The sequence below is a fragment of the Clupea harengus genome, chromosome 23 (assembly GCF_900700415.2).
Source record: "Clupea harengus chromosome 23, Ch_v2.0.2, whole genome shotgun sequence".
NCBI classification, from domain to species: domain Eukaryota; kingdom Metazoa; phylum Chordata; class Actinopteri; order Clupeiformes; family Clupeidae; genus Clupea; species Clupea harengus.
Window position 1 is genome coordinate 13,012,896 of NC_045174.1, and position 20,788 is coordinate 13,033,683.

The following is a 20,788-nucleotide window of genomic DNA, read 5'->3' on the forward strand; positions in this document are numbered from 1 at the left end:
AGTCCGTTGCCTTCTGCCTGTGCCTACATCCCACAATAGATAAAATAAAAACCATGTAGCCAGAAATCGAATAAAAAACATGCATCATTTTGGCCCATTGCAGCACTAAAGCGACCAGTCGAATAGGACCTTTACCTCTAGGCATAAAGTGCTGCACTGGGTGTTATACAAAAAGTGCGTGTAGCGACAGGAAAACCAAGCAGCATTTTAGCCAGTAGGAAAAGGCCCCTGAGAGCATTTCACCCGAGAGCGTCTGACGCATAGACATATATAGATGTCTATATATGTTTATGGTCTGACAGGCTCTGCCTTCACGAAATGAGACATCCGTCGTGACGTCAGTCTTTGCACAATTTCAGGGGCAGGAGCTGGAAGACAAAAAAACGAGGACAGCGGAATCATGCAAAGAACAGTTTGGGATGTAGCCTATTTATTGATGACGGGACGCTGAGTCTGCAGGGCGTCATGACGCAGGACTACCAGATAAACGCACGTCCACGCGCAACAACCAACCTGCCCATAGAAAGATTCATGACTATTCACCGGCCAGTGGTGCACGAAGAACTCATTGAGGTAACTCAACGTTAACTAACGTTGATTTATTTGTTTTACAGATAGTAGACTTTACACAGGAGCATTAGCCACGTGATGTTAAAATTACCGTAGTTTGTCTTGTAAGTTGGTGTCCATGAACTCGCTAACGTCACATTGATGACAGCGTTAATGTTATTTAGAACGTCAGTGTTGCAAACGGTAACATTAACTACATTGAAAATGAGTAGTTATACAGCAAGTTTAATGTTATTTTAATCTGAAATTTAAACTTCAAACTTCAGCTGGACAACCACCACGTTAACGTAACGTTATTTAGACTTGACATTGGCAAGGCACTGACAACGCAATCTTGTTTCACGTTAGCATGTTAGCTAATACAGACATGTGGACTCGCATAGCTGACGCTATGCTAGGGCAACACGCCAACAAGTTATAGGCTCACGACACTGCGAATGGTCGCCATTCTAAAGTTTTTAGCACGTCAGCTAGCTAGTTCGTCCATATGGTGGACAAGTGAACACCTGTGTTCAAATTATCTAGCCAACTACTAACGTTTCCCATAATCTATTTAAATGGGATCGGGTGTATGTACTCTTTCACTGTAGCAAACAGTAAAGATGTTTTCCTCGCGTACTTGAGGAAAGTTACTATCACAAACTTGCTGTTAGAAAGTTAACGTTAAATGTTAGCTAGCAACATAATCAATTTATAATGGTAATTGTGATAGGTTGTTGACATTTGAGCTCAACAGCCATTCACCAGCATCGCTGAAAGTACAGTTAAAGCAAAACATACACTTATATAGGATAACTAGCATGCTACGTTTGTTCTAAACGTGTTACTGTTATTACAGATTATATGGATGACGTATGGAAATTTGAAGTGTTAAGTGAAACACTCGCTTAGCTTTGAGTGGGCGTGTGGCCAGCTAGTAGGCTATCCAGTCACTTGGCTTTATACCTGTCATTCTATTAAAGCAACAGTTTGACACCTTTTGAGGTATATATAGCATATGGTCATGTGAAAGACAGATAAACACCTGTGATTTTCCCTGTAGCCATCCAGGATATGCACTATGTAGTTCTGTGATCCGGGCTGGAACACCCGGCAAAAATGGAAGAAAAGCTTACACAGCATGATATTGCCAGCTATACTGCCAAAAGACACCAGTTAGTGTGTTGGCAAGCTTCAATTAGTGCCAACTGGGCTGTTGGTGGTGTTTGCAAGGTTTTTGCATGCCTTTTAAGTAGTTAGCTTGCTAGTTTAGGAACAGAACTACTTATTGCTGCTTTAAAGTAACTACATAATCAAATACGTAATGGTATGAAAATGTGTTACTATAATCTTGATTTAATATCACAGTATTATCGATTGTTAAAACGTGCATAATTGTTCAAAATGAATAATTTCAGCACATTTTATATCGAAAACCTCAAATAAAATTATATTTAAAACCAACAAATACAATACAATTTTTTTTTTTTTTAAAGCAATTCAAAATAGCCTTTCAAAAAGAGCTACAGGTAAGCCTATTGGTGTAATGTCATTACGGCTCATGTGGATGATTGAATATAATTTATACGTGTGTGTGTGTTTATTATCTGGCTGTGAACGTGTCTTAATATAGCTTTTAGATGTCTGGAAGGGGGTGTTTGTGGGTGTAGCCACTGTTTGGCCTATTGAGATCCAGTAGCAGTTTGAACAGGTCTGAGTTCAGCCATTGAGTAAGGCCTAGGTCGGTGCCTATTTTGTCAGAATGTATTGTGTAGAAGTGGGGAGAAATACTACGGTGTGTGATTGCCATGTCCTCTATAATCCTTGTAGTTTAAATAATATTCTGTGAAATGGGTCCTTGATGCTGTGGGTCTTTTGCTTGGTGATGAGGATAGCCATCCAATCTATTTACATTGCTGTTTAAAAAAGTGGTGAACAAAGGCAACATTTTCAATCCATTTTTAGTATAACTTCCACCAACTGCATCATTTTGAAAAAATCCTAACAAGGGGCTGAGAGAGGGGACTGGGGGGTGGGGTAAACTTCTGTGAATGATTAATCCTGATCAGCAAATGAAAATGAGGGTGGGGCTGGGGAGGAGGGCTGCCAATTTTATGATAAATCCCAAAAGGTCTAGGCCTGGCAAATAATTTCATCAAACCATAAATGTAGGGACACTAAGTGAAAGTAAGATTGCTTATTTCATACACATTGCCATGATTATTATTTTTTTTGTAGCCTAGATAGTACACTATGGTTATGAAAAACGTTATGACCGGCCAACTGTTAAAAATCATTCACATCTTAAGTTAACAAAACATGGTCATGTTACTGATCCCGACTTTTCAAGACTAATGCAGGCTGCATCACATAAACATGACCATACAACCATGACCATAACATACATAAATCTGTGGTATGAACAGCACAGCTGATTATGTTGGTAGCGCACAAGTAAAATTCTATGCCAATGTTAAGCAGTGTATTCTCCTGTTGGTCTTCACTCTATGGTATTCACAGTATGAACTGTAAGCCTACATGTTAAAGGTACACCAAATTCAATCTATGGTAGAAAGCCAAGTTGGTTGTAACAACCATATACAATGACTATTCCCTTAAATGAAATGGTTGCTAAGTGTTAAATATAATTGTTGCCAATAAAACCAAACCAACCTAAAAGCACACCCAAAATGAATGAGAGCGAGATGAATGAGGGTAGATCAAGGAGAAGAGGCAGAGAAGGTTGAACCTGCCCACGGTGGCAAGAGTGACACCAGCCCATGGTGCTCAAAACATGCCCTGTGAATGTCTGTCATTTAAACATGCGCTTCAGTTTAGTGCTTGAATTGCCATAGTGCTGCGTTATGGTCACCTGTTTTAATTCATTTCTGTTTTCAATGTAATTGAATGGTTACATTTGCAGTGGTGTTTTGGGTAAATGAAATGAACATACCCGTTATGATAATGTTCCCAACACCTGTATGTTTAAAACTTCATGTTAGTACATGGAAAGATATATCCATGTACTAACATGAAGGGTGAATCCATATTAGTTCAAACCGCCTTGACACCATCGTCTCAGATTTGTTCAAATGTATTGTCTTAACCATCGACCACGTCTTTTAACTATCGGACAAAAATGATCAGCCTGCTTTTTCAATTATGATCTGACACTGACACCGACACCGAGCTATTTTGGTTGGGGTCCGCTTACAATTTCAAAGATTTGCAGAACGTGTAGACCATAAGGAAAGGTACAACATGTGGTAAGTTGTCTTATTCAAAAGCTAGAAGCTCTTAAAGTTATCATATATTTCTAGGTATATGGAACCACATGTAGTTCCAAGTTATATACCCTGCTGAATTTAAACTATGTTGTAATTAGGGGTGGGCGATATGACCAAAATCTTCTATCACGGTATTTGTAATTTTATATCACGGTTACGGTATATATCACGGTTTATTATACGTAGGGTGACCAGATTTGGGTTTTTGAAAAAGAGGACACTTCAGTGGTGGCGAAATGTGTCCACAGACATTTATTTATTGACCCTTAAGAACACTTAAGGTGCAGAAACAATACTGCCTCAATAGGCTATTGGCCTAAGCAATAGTGGCCAGTATCCATTGAATCTTTAAATAGTAAAATTAAAGCAAAGTGTATGTAAAGAAAAATGAAAAATCTTTCTGTGGCATTTAGTCCAGTGCTTATGTTTCAGTGGTTCTTTAATGTACTTTCAGAAGATAACTCAAGTGTTAAAACTTTCTTTTCAATGTGTGTCCATATGTTAACGCAATAATGATGAGATATTTTCTTTATATGGCCACATATTAAAATAAGAAAATTAGGAAGTTGGCCATTACACATAGACATATACATAGACGCTCCATTGACCGCCTCAGCCCGTTGCTGCGACGTGCTAACGTGATGACGAGGTGATGACTGGTCTGTAAACAGACGCAAGTAAATGATGGAGCTGTGGTTTTTCTGGATAAAAAGCAATATAGCGTTTATATTTCTCAAACGATTTCACTGAGTCGTTTTTATATTCAAGGGTTTTTGATCTACGTGGAGTACCAAAAAAAGTTTTGTCTCCATGTTACTTAGAATCTTGTTGGTTTGGCCGTAATCGCCGTTGACAAGCATACATGTATGTCTATGATAATCGCTGCTAGACGCTCACTGTTCTTGTGCTCTCACAGCTCATTCACTTTAGAATACTGAAAAAAAATGCCTACACTAGACACTTTTCAGTCCATATTTTTCAGTATATTGAATCTTTCCCAACAGTCGAGGATTACTCAACAAGTAGGCATGACAGTCCTTGCAGGTTATGTGCTTAAAAATTGTACTGGGTATCGTATTATACGGCTCTTCAGAATGTTCAAAAAAGTTCCGTTGATTTGAATGGGCCACCCCAACGTTCGCAGGTCTGTAATTTCTTTATTTTCACTGCTGCGAAAATGTAATGACCGCTGACCATCTTTCATATCATTCCGCAAGTAGTCCGGTCATTTAACGTAACAGGAAGTAATGGATTGCTACGCAACACCTGAAACTTTAGAGTGCCTGAAGAACAATTTTTTTCTCAGCAGAAATCACAAAACGGCAACAAAATCGTTAAAGAGGTATTTTTGGAGGAATGTCTATCGTTTTGGCGAATTACTGTATAATAAGAGGGACGCTGTATAGTTTGGAGGTCATTATCTAAAAAGAAATCGATTGGATTTCAAAATAAGAGTATACCGCGGTTGAAACGGTATGGCCAAATCTCTCCCGGTAGACACATTTCTACCGTTGCACGGTATATACCGTCATACCGCCCAGCCCTAGTTGTAATAACTAGGAAAAAAAACGGTAATGTATTGTATTTGTAGTGAAATTCCATGTACTTCCAGATGGAAAACACATCTTGTATGTAGAAAAAGGGTCTTGTTTTCTTATTTATATGTTAAACATAGCAAATCTAAATGTAATTTTATAGGTTTTTTTGCTTCCCAAGAGCAATATAATTCTATCATGGACTTTTGTCCTTGATTTTATTCTTAAAATGTAATTTATCATTTGACCCTTCTGTAGTCAGTCTGTATACTCCCTGTAAACATTCATCACAAACTTTGAGTATCTGGGTTTTCCCTCTTCACAGTGCAGAAATATGGCATTTACATCGGTGTACACCGCTCGCTTTGATTGCATAACTGTCGTAATTAATGAATACATTTTTATTTATTTTTTATTTTTAAATAAAATAATGTTGTTGCTAAAGGTACTGCATAGGTGTGAAGATAATTTTTGCAAGAAAAAGGCACTTTCTAAAACCTCAAATGGTAACAGAAATGTGCCGAAAGTAGTTCTGAATCATTTTATTGAAGGGAAACAATAACAGTCAAACAACAACATTTACATTTAGTCATTTAGCAGACGCTTTTGTCCAAAGCGACGTACAAGGGAGAGAACAGTCAAGCTAAGAGCAATAAAAAACCTGGTGTAACAATAAATACTACTTTACATAAGAAATAGAAAAACGACCTAGAAAGGAAAAAGAAGTGCAGGAATGTAACTGCTGAAGTGCAAGTTAAGCGCTAGTCAAGGTGCCAGTTAGGAATGGAGGTGCTCTCTGAAGAGTTAGGTCTTCAAAAGCTTCTTGAAGGTAGAGAGGGACGCCCCTGCTCTGGTAGTATTAGGCAGGGCCGGATTAATACAATGGGCTTTAGGGGCTGCAGCCCTGGGCCTCGCCACCAGGGGGCCTCAGGTTGCCCGATGTCGAGTGAGTCAATGTCACCGCGCATAACGTTAGAAAAATTCAGAGTGAAAACAAAAATAATGCGCAAAAATGTCAGGTCAAAGAAAGCACGAGAGTGGGGCCAAAAAAAAACATGAGTCAGAATTACTAAAGAAGACTCCAAATGTAACAAATATATGGAGTGCTGCAACAAATCCACCGGCTAGTCAGCCTGCTGCTGCGGCTACCTCTCCCAGCACTGACCAACCAACTGCCAGTACAATCTCTGCTGACACAACTGATGGTGATGGAGAAGAGCCAGGTACTAGTTCACAATCACAAGTGTGCAGAGATGAACCAGAGGACCTAGGTAGCGCTGATTCCGAGGCAGTGGCAGAGACAGAAATATCTAGAGATGTTGCATGTTGGGGAAAAGTTAACGAGGCGGTTCGGTCCTACTGGGTCGGGAAAGGAGTTATGGCACCCACACTGTCAGAATAAAGATGCAGATTTTTCTGCTTCGGAAAGGACGTACAAAAGTCAGAAACGATGTCTAAGCAAAACATTGTTCACCCGCACACTGCGAAATGGAGAAAAAGTTCCAAGAGAATGGCTCGTGTACTCTCCATCCACTGGGAATGTGTATTGTTTTTTTTGTAAACTATTTGGCAATGGATCATCCGCTTTCACTCATTCTGGTTATTCCGATTGGAAGCATTCTGTTGAACAGGTGGAGATGCATAAAGCAGGCCAGTCGCACCGAAATGCCACGCTCACTTGGCTTGCGCGCACGCAGGTGTGTGGGATAGATGCGGAGCTGCTAGATCAATTCAGAGATGAGGCTAGTTACTGGCGAGAAGTATTGATGAGAATTGTGGCAGTAATAAAGTTTTTGTCAGAACGTGGCCTTGCATTCCGTGCGATTTTTTAAATTTCATTAATACGGGAGAGGCATCTCCAAAGTGTTTTCCCAAATGTGGACATAGCGCTGAGGATTTACCTTACATTGCCCGTTAGTAATGCCAGTGTGGAGAGGTAATTCTCCAAATTAGGAATTATTAAGCATAGACTGAGGAAATCAATGTGCGAGGACAGACTGAACAATTTGACTTTAATGTCAATAGAGCATGACATACTGCGCTAACTGGACTTTGAAGAGCTCATTGATGAGTTTGCATTGAGAAAGAGCAGAAAATGGGCCTTTTAATATCACTGATGTGATGATGGTGATGGTGAGTCACATGTTTGTAAAATAGCTTGTTTGTATGTAAGCTAATTCAAATGCTTTCCACCCTGGAGATGTTGCACTGTATATCTGACTGTCTGCCTTCTTGTGTTTGGGTTTTTGAGTAACCTATAATGGTCATTCCCTGGCTATTTAGCCTTGTTTTTGCTTTTGAATAAATGGAAATATGTAGGTTATACATTTACATTATTGGTTTATTATTGTCTACAGTGTAGCCTACTACACACATTTTGTCCCTGGCTTTAAACTGATCATATTTATAGAGTGTTTCTGTAGACTTAAAAGCACTGATGTGTCAGTGCACAGTGGGTTTGTGTGCGTGTCATGATGTGCGTCGGGGCGATATAGGGGCCTCATCCTGGTAATTAGCCCCAGGCCTCAAAATGTCTTAATCCGGCCCTGGTACTAGGCAGTTCGTTCCACCAACGTGGAACTACAAATGAGAATAGTCTGGATTGCCGAGAACATCAGTACTAATTAGCACTTGTAGGGCCAATGATGTTCCGTTTCAAAAAAATGCATTTTCCGTTTCACATTTCGTTGGCTTGATGGCTTAAAGATTGATGGCTTGAAATGAGTGAATAATATGTGCCCTTCTTAGATTGTTGTTTGCCAGCCATCAACAGAACAGAAGACTAAACATTTTTATTTTAAATGCGATTTGGAAGACTAGCGCGTGAATGTGACTGAATGTGGCTTTAGCGGAGGCGTGTGGGTCAACCGGAGCGGAGTTCAGCGCAGACGTGACATTTTCTCAGTGGTTTTGTTCTTTAATTAATGTTTGTTCATCGTTGCAACTTGCAATCGTTGTTGTGTTTATTTGAAAGAAATATAGCCTTGCAGCCCAAAATATAGGGGAATTTGGGCGATTTGTATGCACAAAATGATGTTTCCGTCTGAAAGTTGCAATTCCGTTTCAAAGGGTTCATTCCGCGAATTCCGTCCGTTTTCCGTTATCGCGGAAAATCATTGGCCCTACTCTTGTAGGACAGTGTGTGCATGGACCATGCAGATCTGTTTCTGACGTGCAGCACATAGTATTTGTTTAACAGTCCTTTGAAGGGCAGAATTGGCATCTCTTGGCAAACATGGAAATGTGCATTGTAACCACTGTGACACTGTGTTTAGGTTTAATACAACAAGAAGCCCTCTTATGTACCATTTAAATCCAACCTTACCTTCCAAAATTCCAGTGGAATCTCCATCACTTTTGCATTGGCTAGGAGAAATTGCAATGACAAGCAAGCTAACAAAATCTTAAAACTAATATATGATACAATCTTTAAAGGCATGATGCCACTAACTACAGCTAATGGTGAAGGTTTCTGTGGGGCTAGGATCTTGCATCCCATCCAGAGGCACATTGACAAATCATTTGGAAGAGCCACACGGAAAGAAAGGATGAAGTTGGCTATGGTCGATGCTGTTATCACAACTCGCACTGCGTTAAAAGAGGTGTATCCGGACAAAGTAAATGTGTGTCAACCTGTTTGGTGGCTGTATTTATTTTTCAGGAACCCACCTTTTTTTGATGGTAATGCATTTCAGACACTCAATATAACCTACCTAAGAACACAAACAGCAATAATAATTAATTTTATTATTATTATTATTATTATTATTATTAATAATAATATTAATGATAATAATTATTAGTCATGAGTACAGGAGTCCTGCACACACCTCTGCATGCAGTGTGATTGTTACACCACGTTGACTACAGAGAGCTACATTGCTGTTACGTGCCACTACATCGAGGAGGAGTGGCGCGTGAAATCAGTGTTCCTGCTCACAGAAAGCATGTCTGTTGGAAATACTGCTGACAACTTGGCAGAGAAATTGAACCAGGCAGTGCATGCATGGGAACTTGGTGGTTGTGTGTGTCTGTTAGGGATGAAATGCTTACCGGTTTCATGGTTAACCATGGTTAAATTCCTGACTTAGTGTTACGGGTTCAAATATTAATTATCAAAAGTTAGCAACAGTCTCCCAGGCGCAGTGACTGTGCTTCTGAGATTGTACAGCCTCCCTCGAGGACAAAGGCTGAAGTGTCTTTTAAGAGTGTTGAGAGAGCCATATACATCTATGAGGCGTATGAACAGTAAAATAACCTTGCTGCATGTGTTCAGCAAACTTAGACTTAGAAAAGCATGTATTTTGGATGAACAGCTTACCTAATGCACTGGAACAAAGATTATTGCATCTCACTGCATTACATTGTAGCCTAAAACTTAGACTTGCTTTACGAAACGCGACACATAAACTTAATTTTTGTGTATCAGTTTGATTATCATCTAGCCACTGGTGATTTAAGCACATTGTTTGAGAGGCGTTCTATGCATTGCAGTGAAATGTTATTTTCAGGTGTCAAAAGTGGTGTGGACATGTGCCCATTGTCCCCAGCTTATCTATACAGATCTATGTCTTCTTCTGTATGGATTCTCCAGTGTAACTAGTGTATTTGCATTTGTCTGAGGTTCAGTAAATAGTTGAACTCGTACATAGTCTTGAGTTAATTAGCCTGCTTTGCTGTCGGGGAACTGAACATTTGCCCTCTGACATTCTGAAATGACCTACAAATTGGCCTTAAAAAAATGTTTATTTTTTATTTGTTGGTTTTCAATATAATTTTAATTTGAGTTTCAGGGTGTGAATGAATAATCGTTTAATTGTTAATTACTTGACCTTTAATCAAGAAAATCCTTTTGAATTTGCAACCCTACTATTGAGGAACTACTTGAAGTTTGAGGAGTTATTCCAACTTCCTTTTGGGATAGGATGTGTGCTAGTGGCACACAATTTAAGCGTGTTCCTATTAATGTCTTTGGTAAAAAAGTCAACCGACATAGTGTGATATTGTTTATCTTCTATATGAGCACTTTATTATTTGATTGGCCAGTGCACTAATCAGTCTGATCATGTAAAGGCAGGGATGGACCGTTAATAGGCCAGTTCTTAAACAATTTCTACCCTGACAAGGTTCAGACTGAAAGCTTGGTGCAATAAGTGACCTGCAGGAAAGACAGTGTGCTTGACTTTGTTTTACACATTACTACCAACAGCCAGAAAAAAAATAGTATAAATGAACATCACAGTTAATGTATGAATTGATTACACATAATTGCACATTTTAACATTGGCTTCTTATTGTACTGTCCTCCGCAGGGCCAGCAGTCTCCATGATAAGAGGGATGATGCTCAGACTGAGTAATGGGATGCAGCGCGTTGTTCCCACCATTGCACGTGTTCGTTTCAGTTCCCACACAGCGTCCTGTACTGCCTCTAGCATAAAGCATGCAGAACGTCAGCTCACCCCTCAGGAGTTGTATGCCCGTGAAGACAAGTATGGTGCCCACAATTACCATCCTCTTCCTGTGGCTTTGGAAAGAGGAGAAGGTGAGTGTAACTTTCTTATTATTGGTTACCTGCCTGGGTCTAGATTTGTGTATTGTACTAAACACTCTGGAGTCTGAGGCCTGTCAGGCACTTTTGAGGTAGTTTGACCGACCTTGACAGTGAAGATGCCATTTTTAAATGAACCTCAAATCAGCTGTAAACAAACACACTTAGGGTCTTAGTTTGGCAGCAGAAACTTGGCGAACCCGATACCTTCTTTAAGCAAATGTGTATGTCCATGAGTGGCTTCAATACAAGTTTGTGGATCTTTCAAAGCATCTGTGTTATTTTCCCTTTCAGTTAGATTTGGCTTCAGTTGTATGCTGTGGCAATATCCTGTGAGATCAACTATAACCTTGCAAAATAGTATCCTATTGGCCATTCATGTAGGAAAATTTGACGCAAATCAGACAAAACGAGCTATTGAGTAACTATTCACATTCACAAGGCTTTGTCATTACCTGTGGCTTTAAGGGAGGAGGGAGACCACATGGGAGAAAGTCCACTGTAAACAAAACTCCGCCCAGGTCCATGTAGAATTCCTTTATTTTGAGGAAAGCCCTGCCATTTGGAAATAGATGGTAGTAGATATGGAATTCCATTAAAAGAGATGCATGTCCACTCGCTCATGTGTAAACTGAGATATGGAGAGAACTGGAGTATTTAGTTTTTTCTTACCAAGCTTTTAAAATTCAAAGGGCAATGAGACTTGGTGTACAACTTGTACACCTTGATGCCCTTCTACTATCTGAGGAGGAACTGGATGAAAGTTTAAATATTTCTGACTATGACGGTCAGAGATTTGCATGTTGTATAGAATCAAATATCTAGCTCAGGCTAACACTTGTAGTGTAGCATACGTCTAAAATCTTCATAAACAACAAACAAGCCTGGTGTTTGTTTGTTTTTTGTTGGGACTTGGAAGGCGGCAATTGGATATTCCCGGCGTGCAGGAGTAGCGTCCCTACTCTACTGGCTGTTCGAAAACTCCAGTGTTCATTAGCGAGCCATAGTAAGATAAGCTGTGTATGTAATTCAATTGTAATGTACTATCCATTCAAAACTGTGAGGACTTTACTGAAGTTGTTTTTTGTCAAACTTCAAAATTAATAAAAGAATGATTATTTCCTGGTGGTGTGAGATCTGTAAGTTGCCTGTTTGTCATAGAAGGCATTCCCAAACGAACTCGTTCCTGTTATTTTGTTTTTGCAAAAGCCAAATTCAATAAATGAATATTGGTCATCGGCCATCCTAAACCATTAGATATTGATATCCATATCACCCTAAATAATGCATATCGGTCAATCCTCCCAGATCATGTGATTAAAGGTCAGAGAGTCCATGATGGCAAAGTCATCAAACAGGAAGTGAGCCTGTATCTCGGCAACGGTGAAGGTGCAAAACAGGAAGTTATGTCATAATTGGGTAATTTGTTGATGTATCGACACTAAGCAGGAAATGATGCCATATCAGCTAATCTTAAATTGCCATAAAACTTGCTAGGAGTGCTTACAACCATGCCCTTGACATGACTACAGTTGGCATGGCAACTGTGCATGGCCACCTTGGCTGGTAGGCCAAAAAGTTAATTCTGTTCCCCAATGCTACCTCTTTGCAATATGTTGCTATTTCTCTGCACACTGAAAAAATGATGAATGAATCAAATGCCACCCCACATTTATTGAAGGTCCAGTGATTGTTTTTTTTTTTTTTCACATGAAGCCCTGATGCTGTAATGAATGCTAGCAGGACAAGATTACCACAACTGGAATTCCAAAATAAACTACCTGTACATTAGCTAGCTAACTGGCCATAAATCACGATTATTATACGGAATCATATGGAATTGTATTGAATAACTTAAGTATATGTGTATCCAGTAGTATGAGTGATGACTAAGAAATTATCAGCTTGTGAGATTCTGATCCTTTTATTAATAGTTAGAATGATGAAATTATGAAACAATAAACCCTCTTCTACTCTTATGTTAACTAAATGAGTATTGTACAGAATCACTGATGGAAATGAACTACCTTAATTAGTTTTGGCTTTCAGTTTTGCGGTTTGAATTCAAAATGGGGTTTGTCTGGATTTGTTTTGCCTGTTATTGCAAAAAAGGCCAAATGAGATGATGAATGAACAGATGTCTCAGAAATAGACTATGTACCCTTTTTGTCTTTCAGGTATTTACCTCTGGGATGTTGAGGGCCGCAGGTACTATGATTTTCTAAGTGCATACAGTGCAGTGAACCAGGGCCACTGTCACCCTAAAATCATTGCTGCACTTAATGCCCAGGCTTCCAAATTAACCCTGACATCCCGTGCTTTCTACAACGACATTCTGGGAGCCTATGAAGAATACATCACCACCTTGTTTGGCTACGACAAAGTCCTGCCCATGAACACCGGTGAGGAGTTTAAACACAGCAAGGTTCATTAATTCATTGTAATATCCCTATCTTTAAAAGGTAGGCCTTAGTGGAATATACATTGATGTCATTGAAATTCAATTAAAACCGGCAGACTGTACGTTATCACAGGCGCAATTGAATGGAATCATAGAACCGCTGACCAACATTAAAAGGAATCAGAAAATAGATATACATGGCAATAAGATGTCATCAAACAGAGAGATATACTAATTGTGCTCCTCAAAAATGCTTGGACTATTTGTGCAGCTATAATAGACAAATTCAATAGTGTGGAACAAGCGGAAAAGCAATGGCAAGACATAAAAATGCAAACAAAAGTACGAACAAAGGGGGGCACTGTGGCGCAACTAGTAGCCCCGACCACATTCGGGCTTGATGCCCATGGAGGACACAGGTTCGATTCCGGCCTGATGTAATTTCTCCTGTCCACTCCCTGCCTCTTCTCCCTCTCATTTCCTGTCCCACTCTTCACTAAGACTATCGATTAAAGGCCAAAAAGCCCAAAAATAAATATTTAAAAAAAAAAAAAAGTACGAATACAGTCAGAAAAGCGCACCTTGTCATGCTGCACTCCTGCAGCAGGCAGAATACAGTTTTAGCCACGTGTGGTCTGCTCGTACCCACAGTACCATGCTGTGTTTTTAGGCACACTTTGACATGAATTTACTCCTGAAACAGGCACTAATATGTTAGTACATCTGTCCCGGAGAGTGTGACACTTTGATTGACATTTCCAACAGCACTCTGAAATTGTATGTAAATTCAGAGTGCACGAGTGTGCAAATTTGACAAATGCACCTTAAATTGAATAATTGTATCATTTTACTACATGTTTGTAATGGGTTATTTTATTGCTTTATTCCCCAGGTGTTGAGGGTGGAGAGACGGCATGCAAGCTTGCTCGGAAATGGGCTTACAATGTAAAGGGTGTTCCAACAAACAAAGCCAAAATAATTTTTGCAAGTAAGTTTCATTCTACCTCATATTTATATGATATGGGTATCTATACTGTACTAACTAATACTAAACTGACCCTGGGGTCATAAAAACGGTGCCTCTAATAACATCCATTCCTTGCTGTGCTTTCTTCCCCATGTTTCTTCCTAGATGGAAACTTCTGGGGACGGACCCTAGCGGCGATATCAACGTCCACAGATCCAAGCAGTTATGAGGGCTTTGGCCCCTTCATTCCTGGGTTTGAACTCATCCCTTACAATGATATCCCAGCATTAGAGGTGGGTCCTTTTACACACAAAGTAAACACTTTTAAAATGCTGTTTAGACATGGTCTTAGCACTTGCTTAACCATCTGGTGTCGGCTATACGACCGGCAGCATAAAACAGATACTTGTGTAAACTTTGCAAACATTACTGGACAGTGCTATGCTGTTGATTAGCCCATAAGTAGGTAGGCTAGTGAGCTGGATTGTTTACCTGGATGGTCACTTATTCAGTTCAGTGTGTCGGGGCAGTGGGGGGGTTTGGGTGTTGTCAGAAGGGAAGGGAGGAGAGAAGGAGAAGAGACAATCAGGAGCGAGATGGATTCATACACGTATCAGAAGATAAAACATTCAAAAGAATTGGTTGTAGAACAGCTTAGTGCGTATACAGTGTCCTCGTAAGGTTACTATAAAGAGAAGCAGAGCCATTAACCAGAAAATGATGTCAATGATGGCATTTGTTTATTTACAGTTAAATAGACTGGCGTACAGTATGTATTATAAGGAGAGTAGAATTTATGCATAATAGTTAGGTGGAAATGGGCTGCTATAAGCAAAGGGTTTCTGCAGGTAGATTGGGTGGAGTACTAACCTCAGTTAGGGTAAGGAAAGGAATTGGATACCAACCCAGCTTAGGGTAAGGGAAGGGGTTGGAGGTGGGTGAGCCCTTGGGATTAAGAAACTGGGATACGAACCCATAGGCGCCCAAAGAGAACAACAAGTAATATTGCCACTTTATCAGTATCAGCAAAGTAAGAGGTAGAAAGAGAGAGGGTGAGGTTGCCCAGCATGGTAATTTTTTGTTTTAGGCATACACAGGAAAAGATGTTTAATGACTTGTGCTATTTATTGGGGACTTCGCTGGTTTGGGTTAAGATAAGTACTGGTTGGAACGGAGTCTAAGTTGATTGCTGAATTTGTGTCAATGCCATTGGTAAATATAGGGCTTTAATCACCACAGGGTTTCCGCGGGTCCTTAAAAAGTCATAAAAAGTCTCAAATCAGATAATCTGAATTTTAGGCCTTAAAATGTCATGAAAAGTCTTAATTACGATTTTGACTGGTCATAAAAATGTATTGGATTATATGTGACTTTTATAAAGTTTTAAAGTTGTTTTGGGGATCACAACAAAACGAAACCCACATGAAAACAATAAAAACACGGCTAACTTCAGCCCGGTCAGGATTTATCGGAGCACGCCAAGGTAGTGTGTTGCGATGTGCGTTGTGGAATGACGTGGTGCCTTAAAATGGTTTATGTTAACGTTGCTTCGAATATGAGTAAGTGCAAGTTCAACGAGATCGGTCTCGAGAACTGCATTTAGTGCTTGGTTGAAGCCTGTCGAAAATAACCCATTTGAAGCCCGCTGCACTTTGTGCAAGAAAACGCTGAAATGAGCTTCTTTGGGTATGAAAGCATTAGAGTTGTATGGAAGGTCAGAAAAACACAACGCCACTCTAAAAAGCCAGCAGAAAACACCTGCAAAATTTTGTTCTGGTTCATTGGGAGCATCACCCGGCCCCAGTGCGACCCAGTCTGCTCTGTCAACTTTGACGCCTACAACTCCGATAAGCGACCTCCGGACAGCGTTCGGATCTACGCTAACATTAAAATCGGAGGTGCTCTGGACTTGACACACAATGATGACATAGGTGAGCTGTTTCAAACCATGTTCCCTGATTCTGACATCGCTAAAACCTTCAAGTTGGGAAAGGACAAGAATTACATTACGCGATTTGGATTGGCAGATTTCATTGAGAGACAGTTGTATCAGTATACTATAGAGTGTGCTATACAACAAAGTAATGATCGCACAGGACACCGTGATAGAAATCACGTGCATTCTTTACTGTATGTTTCATAGGACAAAAATACCCAGCATTCTATTCAGGTTAACAGTGGGGTATTACGGATGCCCCGAGGGAACAAACTTAATTCAATATCAATACACAACATTCCTCCCCCTTTACTTTTAAATCCCCATAAGTAAAAGTAATATTCACTGTATTGATTATTCTTTTCCAACAGTCTTAAACCTTAAAGGAACTTGCTTTTCTTTTTAATATAAGTCCTTTTTACTTTAACAATGTTACATAATAACATTTAACAAAATAACATTTCCTGAACTATGGAAAGAGGGTAGACTGCCTCAATTCCCAGATTTAACCCTGGGGTGTATTCTGCCCCACTGTTAGAGGCTAGTCTCTAGACTACATGTTCAATCTGTCAGTCTCTGAGTCTGAGTGGTGATGGTGTATGCCCAGACTGGGGTGCTAATGTAGCCTATTTCTTGTGTACACACGTATACGTTACTCTTGCGTACATGCATTTATGTGTGTAGTCATGTTCAGTTTAATGTGAATAAATTCATTAACTTTGCAAGTAATTTTGGGACTATTGATTTTACTTCATATCCTTCGTACTTTGTTTGCCCGTAAGGACATGAAATATTTAAAAAAAAAAAAAATTAGCATCCATTCAAAGATCCTTTAAAAATAGTTAATATACGGCTCTTCAGAATGTTCCAAACAGTTCCGTTGATTTGAATGGGCCATCCCAACGTTTGCAGGTCTGTAATGTCTTGATATTCACCGCTGCGAAAAGTGAATGACTGCTGTCATTGGCAACGGGTTTTGGGCTTGTAATTCACATCTTTCATATTGTAACGTGCCGGCATAGTCGCCCCATAATGCCGTGCGGCGGTCACATACTTTTCTCTATGTGATGCACTAGCGGACGGAGTTTATACAGGCAAGGCAATTTTATTTATATAGCACAATTCATACACCATACACCAGCGTACAGGTGTGTGACGGTAGCACAGTCTGTTCGTGATAACTTGTACCAGGGCATAAAGCCCGTGCCATTTTGACCTTGTGTTGTGTGTGTAATAAAAAGCCATAACATATTCCACACTTCCAAGATTTGTTACAATATCATTCCGCAAGTAGTCCGCTCATTTAACGCAACGGAAAGTCATTGTAACTTGAAGTCAGCAAGTAATGGGTTGCTACGCAATACTTGAAACTTTAAAGTTCTATTAGCCTGAAGAAAAAAAAAATTTAGCGGAAATCACGAAACGGCAACAAAATCATTAAATAGAGGTATTCTGAAGGAATGTCTTCTATCGTTTTGTTAAGTAACTGTATAATAAGCGGGAATTTTTTTCCCGAAAACATGGGAGCTGAACACACACAACTGCTGCTGCACACAGAAGTGCGTTGGCTCTCTCGAGGGAGAATACTCAACCGGCTGTTGGAATTACGATCTGAAGTAGCCTATACCTTCCTGATTGAGCACAGATCTCCCCATGCCACCTTGTTCCAGGACACAGACTGGCTTGCAAAGATGTGCAAAAAGAACGAACTGAATATGTCTCTGCAGGGAAAGGACACCAGCATTTTAAACCTGTATGACAAGGTGGGTGGCTTCCTGAAGAAAGCAGAGCTGTGGAGAAGAGCCTGCACAGGGGGATTTCACCTGCTTTCCTCAGGTGGATGATTTTCTCTCTTGTGATGATGTGGACAGAGCTCCAGTCAAGTTGGTCGTCGTGGGACATTTGACCAACTAGATTCAAAATTTTCGTTTTCAATTTCCTACTTTCCTGACATGGAGGAGAAATGTACACAGCTGGATTGGGTGAGAAACCCATTTCTCTTGTCCGAAGCATACGGAAGCAAGCTACCTGTCACTAATCAGGAAACACTCCTGCAAGTGTCATCTGACCATGGCCTCCAGATGAAGTTTGCCACATCCACACTCACACAGTTTTGGGGGGGTGTGAAGCAGGAGCACCCTGACCTGGGAGAGAAAGCTTTGGAGCAGCTACTACCCTTTGCCTCCACATTTATGAGGCCTCCTTCTCTGCAATGAGTGTAATCAAAACAAAGCAGAGAAACAGACTGTGCCTGGAGAAGAGCTTGATCACAGCAGTTGCCTCCCTGCCACCAAGACTGACAAAGTGTCTCACTAAAATGTAATTGCAAAAGCACTCAGTTCAATGCAACAATGTTCAATGTTCAATCTTCATTGTTGACAGTTTAATAAATCAGACAATGATGGCATAGCGCTGTGTATTACATATTTTTTTCAATCAAAAATGCTTTGCGCTTGTTAGGGGGTACTTGGCTGAAAAAATATTTCACAGGGGGTACATCACTGAAAAAAGGTTGAGAACCACTGCTCTAGCATAAAGGCCTGATTGGTGGAGTGCTGCCTGGATGGTTGATCATCTGAAAGGTTCTCCCATCTCCACAAGGATACGCCGGAGATCTGTCAGAGTGACCCCTGGGTTCCTGCTCGGGTTCCCTGGCCAAGGCCCGTCTTCGTCGATTGCTTAGTTTGGCTGGGCGGCCAGGTCTAGGAAGATTCTTGGTGGTTGCAAACTTCTTCCATTTAGGAATGATGGTGGCCACTGTGCTCTTTGGGACCTGTAAAGATGTAAAGCTTTTTCCGTACCCTTCTCCAGATCTATGCCTTGACACAATCCTATTTTTGAGGTCTGCAAATAATTCCTTTGAGCCCATGGCTTGGAGTTTGCTCTGACATGCACTGTCAACTGTGGGACCTTATATAGGCAGGTGTGGCAATCCCCAATCATGTCCAATCAATTGAATGCATCACAGGTGGACTCCAATTAAGTTGTAGAAACAGCTCAAGCAGTATCAGTGGAAACAAAATGCACCTCAGCTCACATTTGGGTGTCATATCAAAGGGTGTGCACACTTGTGTACATATGATATTTTACATTTTGATTTTTAATAAATTAGCACAAATGTCTAAACCTGTTTTCACTTTGTCATTATGGGCTATTTTGTGTAGAACTTTGAGACAAAAAATGACCTCAATCTATATAAGCAGAATATGTCTGTAACGTGATAAAACGTGGAGAAGGTGAAAGGGGTGTGCAGACTTTCCGGCTTGACTGTATATAGTCTGATCAGCTTCAGAGGCATTGATAAAGGTGTGTTTTTGTTGACAGAGAGCCTTTCAGGACCACAATGTGGCAGCCTTTATGGTGGAGCCCATCCAAGGAGAGGCTGGTGTGGTGGTCCCTGACCCTGGCTACTTGACCAAAGTGCGCGAGCTATGCACGCAATACAATGTGAGTATTAATATATATATATATATATTAATGTATCAAAACAGTTTGAGAAGCAGCTGCTGGTTTTGGGTATGCAATTTTGGCAGTCACCGTTAACCCTTCAGTGGTGTTGCAAAACATTCTGTTTTTGGATGGCCATTTAATACAAAAAACCTTGTATGTTTGATTACATTGCACAAATTACATATACATGCTATTTTAATCAAAACAACCAGTTCTGTTGAGATTATGTCTTTCATTCATTAATCCTTCAAAATTTGTTTCTAAAATTTTTATTTAATTAATGAAAAAACTAATTTTCAGTGTATTTCTTTCATTTACTGCATTTTCCTGACTATAAACTGCACCATATATAAATCTCATTACAGTATTGCAGTATGTAATTTAATAAAATGTGTATTAACTGTATTTTATTCAATGTTACATCACCCTGTCACGTAAAACTAAATGCCGTGTAGTTGTGGTGCACGTGCTACTAGCCATTTAAAAGTTATATGGGATGAGCATTTCAAGCAAAAATGCTACACCCTTTCCTCTCTCTCTCTCACACACACACACACACACACACACACACACACACACAGGCTACTCACAGTGAAAACCATGCATGCATTAAGCGTTTATTTAGGGTTATGGTGTTGTGTGGGAATGAACGCCAAATGTTAAAGTCAAATTAATAGATTGCCTGGCAACCACTGAATTAACGTGTTCAAGAAGGGCAAGGGGGAGAGCAGACTTCACTCCCTTAATTTACTACATTAGAGTAAGCCCTTGCTCCACTGATGTCCCATTATTTCTCTCAGGATTGTTTAATGTCAATATGAAGCCGTTTAACATCATTCATAAGTTGTTGTTATCACTCTGAATCTGAGAAATTAAACTTTGCTTCAGGTAATGCAGCGAACAGTGTTACTTGGTTGCTATGGTTGCCTAGTTGCTAGCTAGCTAAATTAAACTTTTAAATAACCTTGAACTGTTTAAATGTCAGAGTTCCATTTGCATGACCTGATGTCTAATTATCCAGCTGATGTTATAGTCTCCTTGAAATTATAATAGGAAAAGGTATAAACACTCAAGGTGCCTGTGCATCCTTTAACATGAGGATGGTTGCCTAAGC

General features: G+C 40.0%; 1 protein-coding gene across 1 annotated transcript in view; it reads left to right on the forward strand.

The window, feature by feature from the left end:
* Window positions 1-444: 444 nt before the first annotated feature.
* Window positions 445-20,788, forward strand: part of oat (ornithine aminotransferase) — a 30,577-nt gene continuing 10,233 nt past the window's right edge. The window contains exons 1-6 of the mRNA XM_012833417.3: window positions 445-573; window positions 10,684-10,914; window positions 13,098-13,322; window positions 14,214-14,309; window positions 14,454-14,581; window positions 19,549-19,671. Of these exons, the coding sequence (XP_012688871.1) occupies window positions 10,698-10,914; window positions 13,098-13,322; window positions 14,214-14,309; window positions 14,454-14,581; window positions 19,549-19,671 (789 nt within the window). The 5' untranslated portion in view covers window positions 445-573; window positions 10,684-10,697. The remainder of the gene's footprint in view (window positions 574-10,683; window positions 10,915-13,097; window positions 13,323-14,213; window positions 14,310-14,453; window positions 14,582-19,548; window positions 19,672-20,788) is intronic.